At 42.2% G+C, this 11,063-nt stretch overlaps 2 protein-coding genes across 2 annotated transcripts in view; one reads left to right on the top strand and one right to left on the bottom strand.

Annotated features, from left to right (window-relative positions):
• LOC106809266 (high mobility group protein 20A-like) overlaps positions 1–6,065 on the top strand; it is a gene marked incomplete at its 5' end in the record, with an annotated part of 9,528 nt that extends 3,463 nt beyond the window's left edge. The window contains 3 exon segments of the mRNA XM_014812277.1: positions 1,767–2,001; positions 2,427–2,512; positions 5,168–6,065. Of these exon segments, the coding sequence (XP_014667763.1) occupies positions 1,767–2,001; positions 2,427–2,512; positions 5,168–5,362 (516 nt within the window).
• A 469-nt stretch (positions 6,066–6,534) lies between these two features.
• LOC106809267 (hydroxyacylglutathione hydrolase, mitochondrial-like) lies at positions 6,535–10,647 on the bottom strand. The gene is made up of 8 exons (XM_014812278.1): positions 10,484–10,647; positions 9,817–9,881; positions 9,469–9,589; positions 9,016–9,121; positions 8,748–8,851; positions 8,255–8,356; positions 7,930–8,009; positions 6,535–7,262 (listed from the first exon to the last, which is right to left on the bottom strand). The coding sequence occupies exons 1-8, from the start codon at positions 10,586–10,588 to the stop codon at positions 7,163–7,165; spliced, it is 783 nt and encodes a 260-aa protein (XP_014667764.1). The 5' UTR covers positions 10,589–10,647; the 3' UTR covers positions 6,535–7,162.
• Between the last annotated feature and the right edge of the window lie 416 nt (positions 10,648–11,063).

The following is an 11,063-nucleotide window of genomic DNA, read 5'->3' as shown; positions in this document are numbered from 1 at the left end:
ATTATCGGAAATACCAAAACAAACAAACAAGGAACTGTACTAAGCATTCGGCGCACGGATCCATAGCTGCCAGCGCTGCATACTGTCGTAGGACGTTCCCGCGGTCGCGTGCGCCTTGCCGCGGAACTGCGCGCAAGATCTGCGCTCAGCACTTCGGGTCAACACCTCCTTTCGGCAACGCTTCTCTAGTATCCCGTCTCATCTGGATTCATTCGATTTTGTTAAATTTACCTACCTACCTACCTAATCATATCTATGTGTAATATTGTGTTTTAGATTCTTAGTTACACTAATTTGACTGGAATATATGAGCTATAGTGTCATTGACACTTTCATTTTAATCACAGTCCAATGTCTGTGTATATCAGTTCTTAAGGATACTCTCCACCTTTTGCATGAGTATTACTCTAATGAAGATTAAACGTTTATTGATGAATGAATCGAATCAATCACTTGTTTTATTTATAGATGAGATGTATCTCTGTGCTCAAGCACCTAATTATGTTACCACACAAATTTTTATGTAAAAATGGTATTTTGGATATTTCTAAATTACAAGAAAGTCTGAGGATACAACATTTTCGCCACATGTTAAGCACAATATGTACCAAAAAAGTCTGTCAGGATTTTTCTATATATACGTATTTTTTCATATTTACCGAGACAAATGAAAAAAACTGCCTAAAATTCAAGTCACGTTTGAATTTAATATTTTAGCGAATAAACAGACATAACTAATAAAATACGGCACTTAATAACAATCCCTGACGCACTTTTTTACAGCAATATGTTACCATTAAAACAAGTGTAAAATTAAATTATTCCGAGTTGTAATCACAGAGAAATATCCATTTATACATCGGCTACTATGTCAGAAATCGGAATGGAGAAATCGGCGTTTTTCTATTTTTCACGATGATCGACCGCCTGTGTGAAAAATGGATGCACGTATGTGAAATATCTACTGTTAGTACTTACTGCGACATATCCATGACTAACTGACACCACTAAATTGGTAAAATGTTCCATGCACCTTGAGAAATTACGAGGTGACCAACGCAATTTCATGCAAAATGGCGCGAACCCGCCCATTGCCTGACGTCACTAAGCTATATGGCAACAAACGCGCGCCTTATGTAAGGTATGTAGCGAGGTAAAATAACTATTTTTGGCAGCGTGGGATAGTTCACAGATCACTAGCATATGACAGCTGTAGTAGGATTGATATTGTTGGATACTAGCTTAGTGAATATCGTGAAAATTCTAGTTGTATCATGTCTCTGACGTCATAGTGACGTCAGCCGCGGCTCACTACACATGTACGGGGGCAATCAAAACGCTCTGAAATTTCACATGTATCGTTATATGGAGAAATGAGCATGTACAGAGGTTGCACATAGTGTTAGCTGTTAGCCATCGAATAAAGTTGAAAATGAAAAATCGGTAAAATTTTGCCTAAAACCTTGAGAGTATCCTTAATGACAATGTCTAAATTGACTTTTTTACCTGAGCAAGATAACCATGCCCCTTGAATGTTATTGCTAAGTCAGTCAACATAGGTTAGTTTATATTTGTTTTGCATGTATGCATGCTAAAATATCAACTTTTTAGCTCTTCATTGCTCTTCATTGCTAAGCAGCATTTTTAAAATGCCGCTGCTTGCAACAGTGTTGGGCTAGAGCTACCTGTCGATCTCTACATGCAGATAAGTCACTGGCTATCTCATGTTTAAATGTTATTCACGTGTACACTTGCATACGTTTCAGGACGAGCATTTGTTCAATGTTCTCAATGACTACTGGATGCAGGAGGCAACGAAATCGTCTGTGCCGATAAACGGCACGGGCGAGCCGCAGGCAGAACTTCTAGCATCGCCGAGTGGCGGAAAGAAGCGGCGGAACGAACGCGAGAAGGATCCGAATGCTCCGAAGAAACCTGCAAATGCCTTTCTCATGTTCTGCCAGCAGCAGAGGAACGTGTCGCAGGAGCAGTTCGCAAAGGGTAATGTGTGTCGACGTCGGTGCGTGAATGAATCGTCCACATCGTGTGATCTGTTGGCAGGAAATAAATGTTCCTTGGTGGCTATGGATAATTAAATGCATGATTGCTATGTCGCTAATGACAAAACTGTGCTGATGTGCAACGGTATGATGGCAACATGTGTTGTGGAGTTTTATTTGGTATCCTCATTGGCCTGTATGTTAGTCCGAAATTGATATATGCACTTGTGAGAATTGTGTCGATTGAGGTTCATTTACTGAATTATAATGATTGTTCATTTATATTATAAGCTGGTAAAACGGTGATAGTTAATTAACTGTTTAGAGCTAACAGACAGAGTGCTCGAAAGGAATCGTGGTCTGTTTGTACAATAATCGGCACACTTGGCATCTGTATGCTAAAGAACTATTGTTGATTGTATTCAGAAAATCCTGGTCAAGATGTGAGTCATCAGGAGTTGACCAAAATTATGGCACACCACTGGAAGAACCTAAATTCTGAAGAGAAAAGGGTGAGTTTGTCATGTGAAATGTATACAGACAACACACACATACAAATACATGCAGGTGCACTCACAGAGATATGCACGCATGCACACGTAATCTCAGTGGATCACTGGATTATGAATTTCATTGATTATTAAAACAATAAGTGTCATTCCATTCAATGGGGTTCGCCATTTATTAATCGCTGGATAGATGGCGCGCGTGCACTGTCCGGTATCACTGCTAAACAATGGCTTCTAGTTACGAAGGGAAAACCGTAAATGAATTGAAATCAGAGTTGCAAAGACATCTGGGAGGAAAGCTGATCGGAAGCTGATAGAAAGGTAAATTAATTAACCTACCTGCTCTCTAAAGTAGCACGTACACTTACGCTTGCGTGTGTGTGCACGTACACGTGCGTGCGTGCGTGCGTACACGTGCGTGCGTGCGTGCGTGCGTGTGCGCGTACGTGGGTGCGTGTGCACGTGCGCGCATGCGTGCGTGCGTGGACACTTACACGTGCGTGCGTGCGTGCGTATGCACGTACATGTGCGTGCGTGTGCACGTACACGTGCGCGCGTGCGTGGGTGCGTGTGCACGTAACCGTGCGTGTGCACGTACACGTGCGCGTGCGTGTGTGCGCGCTTATGCATGTACATGTGCGTGCGTGCATGGGCACGTACACGTGCGTGTGCACGCGTGTGTGGATGCGTGTGCACGTACACGTGCGTGCGTGCGTGGGTGCGTGTGCACGTACCCGTGGGTGCGTTTGCACGTACCCGTGCGTGCGTGCGTGCGTATGCACGTACATGTACGTGCGTGCGTGCGTGTGCACGTACATGTGCGTGCGGGCGTGCGTGTGCACGTACACGTGCGTGCGTGTGCACGTACATGTCCGCGCGTGCGTGGGTGCGTGTGCACGTACACGTGCGCGCGTGCGTGGGTGCGTGTGCACGTACACGTGCGCGCGTGCGTGGATGTGTGTGCACGTACACGTGCGTGCGGGCGTGCGTGTGCACGTACACTCGTGCGTGAGTGTGTGTGCACGTGCGCGTGCGTGGGTGCGTGTGCACGTACACGTGCGTGCGTGTGTGTGCACGTACACGTGCGTGCGTGCGTTCGTGTGTGTGCACGTACACGTGCGTGCGTGCGTATGCACGTACATGTGCGTGCGTGCGTGCGTGTGCACATACACGTGCGTGCGTGCGTGTGCACGTACACGTGCGTGGGTGCGTGTTCACGTACACATACACGTGCGTACACATGGCACGTACACGTGGGCACGTACACATGCGTGCGTGCGTGTGCACGTACACGTGCGCGGGCGTGTATGCGTGCGTGTGTGTGCACATACACGTGCGTGCGGGCGTGCGTGTGCACGTACACGTGCGTGGGTGCGTGTGCACGTACACGTGCGTGCGTGTGTGCGTGCGTGTGCACTTTCATCACTTCTTTTGATCGCCACACACCATTTCAATCTCAGTTCTAGGTCACTTGGAAAACTATGACCTCCTTTATTGTTACAATGAGGTACACAGTAATCAGGCATCGCAAAAGCAACTATAAAAGCCTATTCACGGAAGTAATGTATACCGGTCCAGGCACGCACGCCATCTTGCGGTGAACTGATTGGCTAACCTCATTAAGTAACCTCATGAAACCAACCATACATCTCGTGTCGTCAGTGTGAAGAAGTGTGCTTGGGTCAGTGCTCACTTGTTTTTCGTGTTGGCGTGACAGGTACCACACAGTTAGGCCGAATTGAACTGCGTAAGTCATTAATTGTCATAATTGGAAGCAGCCTGTTGCGCTGTCACGTCCGAATTGTATCCATGTGGTGAGCTCACGCTTATCAGCGTCCACTAGAGGTCTCTGTCGGCATGCATTGGAATGCAAAAGGCTCACTAAAATGTTTACCTATGCCGCCTGCCAAACTGCGATACACATAGCAGATGATGGTTTCCTCTGATGCTAGTAGGATGTGAGCATGCTCCCGTTGTGGGTAGGCAACACATGCTGCATGCATGGAACATCCCCCTAAGTGACGCAGGTGCTGTTGCTGCTTGGCATTTCTCGTCTGTGTTTCGTGGGTGTTGGCCCACCTACGTGTAAGAACGTAGACAAGTAGCATTTTGAACAAGAGCCCATGGATGAATTTGGGTGTATGGTTTTGTTTGTCACACACTTTAATCCATTATAGCTCTGCCTGCTCAAGAATAAACTGAGAGCCCAATTCGGTATGTAGTTGTGTGGCTGACAGTATGCGGGGCATTAATGCCTAAAGCAGATCCACATTTTCATTTAGTTCCTTCTGCAGGTTGTGTTTTTGTTTTATCATCATGTCTTGCACCGCCACCTGGCGAGCATGCATTATGGCAGCATGCTATATGTAGCCAAGCATGGTGGATCAGTGCATTATATAGTCTGTACAAGAGATAACCAGAGAATCTAGTTATTGTAGTCTGAAAAATTGGACCTTGAGTTGGACAGTCACCAGAACAGGACAGTGCTACATTTTACTTAGAGGGTTCACACAATTTAATTTGGTGTTTGACACGAATGTATTAGATGTGTGTTTCTATGTGTGGTAACAACTTCTTCCCAAGCTGCACGCTTGGACGGCCATCATGTGAAGTAACCGACGGTCCATCACAGTCTTGTCTCGCTCTCTCTCACTTCAGGAATATTATGACATGTACGAGAAGGACAAGGAACGTTACGAGAAAGAGATGCTGAAATACACTGAGGGCAAGTGTGGGATCAATGTGAGTGAAGCCGGCAAGAGGGCACCACGGAGCGGTGATTCGAGCCGACGGACAGGGCTCAACGGGCAACAGTCGAATGACAGTGAGGACAATGAGGAGCTGTATGTGTGACACCTGGCAGCCATGTTTTGTTGTCATTATTTATTAAAAAAATATGTAGTTACATTAGACTACATAACAAATTAAACTTCATATAAAGTAATTACTACAATTATATGTACCATACCATGAAATTGGTTTCTAATTTGATTACTTTATTTTAATTTTGCTTGTATTTTTGTAAATGACAATTTTGTGGTGTAAAAATATTAGTCCACGAGTCCTGATCATTATCCTTTGTAGTCGTTAACAGTGTGTATGGCCTGGTCCAGTGAGTGCAGACTCTGTTATATATATATTAATGGTATAACAAAATTTATATCGTCGCTGCTATTTCATGTCAGTGGATACACATCCAACAAGAACAATGTACAAAGTCGAGAAAAAAACTAGAGCGAACAATGGTAGCAATTGAAAATCGCCTGTTATTTTTAGTCGAATTAATTAGTGTTTTTACACACGTAGTTTGAACAATGTACTACTTCATTAAGTCGGCTATGTTTGCCATGTTCTTTGAGCCGAGAAAGAAATGTGTAAGAATGAACTTATGTGCATAGCATTACTTAATTGGACTAAAAAACGGATGCAGTTTTCAGTTTTTATCGTTGTTTGTTCTATAGTTTGTGTTCTTGATGTGTTATCTACTGGTGCAAGTCCAGGGCTGTAGCTGCCGTCTATTGATGTAAATAAAATTGTGTTCTCCTCTGAATAATGACCAGTGTTGTTTACACATATGTTCCAAGTGGCGTACGTTTACAGAATTGGCTGCGTGTTCGTCGTCACTGTACGTGCTGTCTACTTGCCAACTTGTTTTGTATGCAAATTCTAGTATTTACAAGGACAAGATTATCTTCTGTTAAACTGTTACCCAACACACTTATAAAGGTGGTATCGTTCCTGGAAACTCCCTTTTTTAAACGACGAAAATGTAAGTTGCTTAATGTAAGCAATAAGTCGTGATAAAAGTAGTTACTGAACAGCTTGGCCATTCCAGTCGTGACAAAAATTGTTTGGCAAAGGTCACTTGGTGGAATATCCCGTAACGAGTTGAAGCGTTTAAACGAGTGCATGAGTTGGTCTGAAATAAGGGCAAGCAGTGTACTAAAATATGTAAGTAGAGATGTATGTATGTAAGTATGTATGAGAAAAACTAAAAGCATGGACAGTACATGTACAGCAGTAAATACGATCAAGATAATTAAATGTATTAAAAAAAACAAAAATATACAAAAAGAAAAAAAAGAAAAAACAAAGATATACAAAGCAAGCAGTGCAAATAATAGTTAGTCAGTGAGTTACTTCTTGAGCATCCTGTTCCGTAATCGTTTAGCCCTATACAGTGATCTCTTGCTAGATTACCAAGAATCTCCACCTAATATTGGGAGTGAACTTGCATGATTTCCAAATGCATGTCTAGACGAGCGTTTCCACATTTAGCTTTTACACCTCACTATATATGGATTATAATCCCTCTGATAATATCACTCTATATAGGTAAAATTCAGCAGGCACAGCACAAACTCGTTTCTGCAATATTAAAAGTAATTTGGTTTTGATTTGAATCAAAGTACGTCGACCTGTTAACAAATTTCAATGACCAGTCTTATCTAGCTGTAATCTTCAAACTGAATGAAGCAACTTCATTCAGCTTGATGAGGTTAACGATACTGTCACTAACAGGTCAATATACTTAGACATATAATAATGATAATCTTAATATTAATCTTGATATTAATAATAACTTAACATTATCATAAAATCTGATGAACTTTTATTCCAAGGATCACTTCTAAAATGCTTTGATTGGCACGTTCACAACCGTGGCGCCTTGAATCTGTCCTTCTCACTGCGAAGATGTGCCATCACTGCAACCGGGTCGCACTGTTTTGCGTGTTCTTGTACGGAGCCAACACTGAAAGAAAACATCATCCATTGCAAGGAATTGGCCATCAAACACCAATATCTCTCTACATTTTTATATAACTTGGTCTTATTACCTTACTCTCAATTATCTGCAATGAAGAATTGTATATTATATTAGATACTTTCACATGCCTCATCACATTTCGTTGCAATTCTAATTTTATGAGATTTATCCATGCACTCTTGTTGACCATGGATAGCGATGGCTTTAGATTGGCAAAGATGTTCAGCATGTATATTCTAGCTCACCATAAAGAGATATGATCCAAGCACGATTGTAAAAGCCTAACGGCAGAATTCGGTTCTATTTTTGACTGAAATTACTCTATCGAAATGAGTGTGACATGTTCCTTCCACAGATATGAAAAAAATAGGTTAACTCTTAGAAAACTGCTGAAAAATATTTTTCATAGAGAATCATGCACAATCCTGGACACCTTTACCATGGCATGAACCCTCTAAGTTCAAGCTAAACCATATACTCAACAACCAATACTTCTTTACTAGAAGAGGCATCCGTATCAGGGTTCCTTCGACTGTCGTCGATACTCCAATCTTATTTAATTTTTTCTACACTGTCACTCCATTCTCTACATTGACCATCGGTGGCGTCGTTTCGATTGGAAAACTGCTTTCTGGTAAGTTGGAGTGCTTACTTCACTCTCATGAAGGGGTTATACAAAAGCTCTTCTCCTATTGTCGATGGTACGGTAGGCATATCCCTTCTTCTTAGTCCCTGCAACAATATGCAGTTAATGAGAATGAAACCAGTCCACAAGTCCATGTGTGAAAGTGGGATTACTCAAGCTATGCTAGCCACAACACAATAGCATGATACTTTACAATAGTCTCTTTTTACATTGTGTATATCTACGTATACTCCTCATTTAGTTACATTTGTTTTGATTTACTCATGATATATATATCATCAGTTCCTGGGTAGCAGTCAAGCATGCCAATAAAAAAAATTTAGTGTTGTACCTGTGCCCAGTCCATTTTATTGCTGATATCCTGATTATTTGGTTCAACATGGTGCGCAAATGCTAGGTTGCTGAGCGTGTATTCGTGTCCGCAGAAAACCTTCTGCAAAGTCAAGAACTCTCAGTGATTTCCATGTCACACCTACATGTAAAAAGTTAAAACACATTATATTGTGAAATTGAAAGCATGTTTTTTGATATGATGATCACATATACCACATCGGAGAATACTTTCATTAATCAGCAAACTTATCATAAGCCAGAGCCTTATATAACTTCATTAGTGACATCAAGTATGGCTTTTGCATGTTTTCTTTTAAAATGTAGAACATTTGCAAATGTGAATGCCTATATTCTTCATCTGGAAGAAGCACCCATCTCTATGTCTAGAGACTTGCATACATGCAGAGTCATTTTGTGCTAGGTACTCACTTGATTTGAATAATAGAAATACAACAGGAAATTGACACTAGTCGGGTCCATTTGTCACTAACCGTCTCTGGTGGTAGTTTGCTCAGTATTCCTACAAGGGCGTTGTGCATCTGTTCAGGCGACCCCTCAAAGAACTTACCACAACCAGCTATGAAAAGCGTATCACCTAATAAAGAAAGCGATTCCAATTCAATCAAGTTTAACAGCAACTTGCAAAACGTTGAGGCATAACTCGCACAAATTTTGCGATTCCCAGGCTGCATGCAAAATCTTGCTGGTGGTTTGGTGTGGCACAAACGACGAAAGGCATGTGCAGGTAAGCATTCGTACCTGTGAATACAACACCCGGCTCTCCGCTTTGATCCGTCACGTGATAGCAGATGTGACCCGACGTGTGGCAGGGGGTGAACAGACACTCGACGTTTAGGTTTCCGACCTACGTACATAACAGAAACAACCACTTTTTTAGCCATACAGAGTATATAAGAAGAACCTGACGAAGACCACCATTCTTCGAAGCTAGTTGTTAATCACTAACTCTTTAGCTCAATGTCATCGAGTGATAAGCTTCTTGATCCCACACAGTGCAGAGCACTGCATCTGTGTTTTGTAGAATGGGTCCAGGCCTCTGCTTCACACATGTCCATACACACGATAAAGCATTAGATCAAAGTCAATTGAAAAGCCTTGCCAGAATAAGTCATGCCTTGCCATGTACTACTCAAATTCAATGCCATACATGATACACGTGTACAGTTAGCTCTGCGACGGATAATAATTCACCTGGAATTTATCTCCATGCTGTACTTTGTTAGTGAGTGCCCCTATTCTGTCATCACCTCCATAGACAAGCAGTTTCGTGTCGACTCTCCTCACTAGAGCGTCGTTACCACCTGCGTGATCCCTGCAACAACGAGGCAACATATGCAGCACCTAAATTGATCACTAGGAGCAATAACACCAAGGATCACTATTCTGAGTATCTACCAGATATAGAAACAATTGTACACATCCCGCTTGCTACCTGTGGCACTCTATCCGCAATTCTCTTTCAACTGAATGTATATCATGACAATATTACCGACACCTGTAGTGTGTGTAGTAGATACTAATGTGTGCGAATATACCTACCAGTGGTGATGAGTAGTGAGCACACTGGTAAGGTTAACTTCTTCCTCCTTCACTGCTTTTAGCAGCTATGAAATGAAAACAGCAAACGAATAAATTCGATTAGTTTCGAAAAAGAGCTCAACTGTCCAGACTATATCTTTTTAATGACACTCGGGAAAGATTATTACCTAAGCTACATTTTCCAAACTATATTTTATGAATATAATACACTGATCTCCAAAAAAATGTCTCCACAAACCATCTTGAATCCTCTAAGATGAGGGCTGGTGTAGCATACATTCTTATAGCTAAGAATTCTTAGCTACAGAAAGGTATATTACAAACCTTGGCACTATAGCTAGAGTATATCCTAACCAATATCGATATAGTAAAGAGATAATATAAAACACGGGGAATTTGAGGGGTAAAACTATGATGAGGCCTTATTTATAGTCAACATATTCCTAGTAATGTGGAGGGTTATTATGCAGCCAAACTTTCCTTTCCAATTACTACCTTCTAAATTTGGGGTGCATCTAATGCACCAGAGGACCTGATCTGGTATAGATGATACTTTATCAATAGAAAACATGCAAGAAAAAACATGCACCTTATATATGTGAATTATTCTATATAGTCTTAAATCTGCAATCATGCAGGCAGTCACGCGGCAACCGCATTGACGTACCTTGTCCGGCTCAACAGGATCGATAGCAGCAGCTTGATTTGTTGATTCGTCAACCAGTAAGTACATGTAATTGTCTTCCAGAGCAGGGACCAACTTCACTCTCATGGTTTTCAACTTGACAGATGCGTCGCTACTGTGGTACGCGATTCCTTAAAATTAAAGAAGGAAATGTGTAGTACGTGACCATTGTCATTTCAGGGTTTCTTATACATAAGAGGCACAATGGCGCATCACCATTGTCAAATTTAACATTGCCGTTGTGAAAATGATCCTAGCTGAAACAACCCAAAAATAAATAGATCACCACGTTGCAGGGCCGTACGCAGCGGGGGGGGGGGGCAGCAGGGGCAGTTGCCCCCCCTAGAGATTTTCAGAGTATGCCTTTTAATGGGACAAATAGGGCAACAGCTTGTAGACTGGTACCGGTCCCACTTATCGGCTTAGGTCGAGTAATCGAGTAATCGAGGTGGAAGCAAGTACCAGTCTACGCAAGCTTGATGAATCTAGAGTAGGTCCTCTAGCGGCCGTTCAGGCGCGGTAATCATTAATGTGAGTGTTAGCTGGAAGTAATGTGGCAAGC

This window comes from Priapulus caudatus, unplaced genomic scaffold (assembly GCF_000485595.1).
Source record: "Priapulus caudatus unplaced genomic scaffold, Priapulus_caudatus-5.0.1 Scaffold340, whole genome shotgun sequence".
NCBI lineage: Eukaryota > Metazoa > Priapulida > Priapulimorpha > Priapulimorphida > Priapulidae > Priapulus > Priapulus caudatus.
Note: the sequence above shows the minus strand (reverse complement) of the source record. Positions and strands in the feature narration are given on the sequence as shown.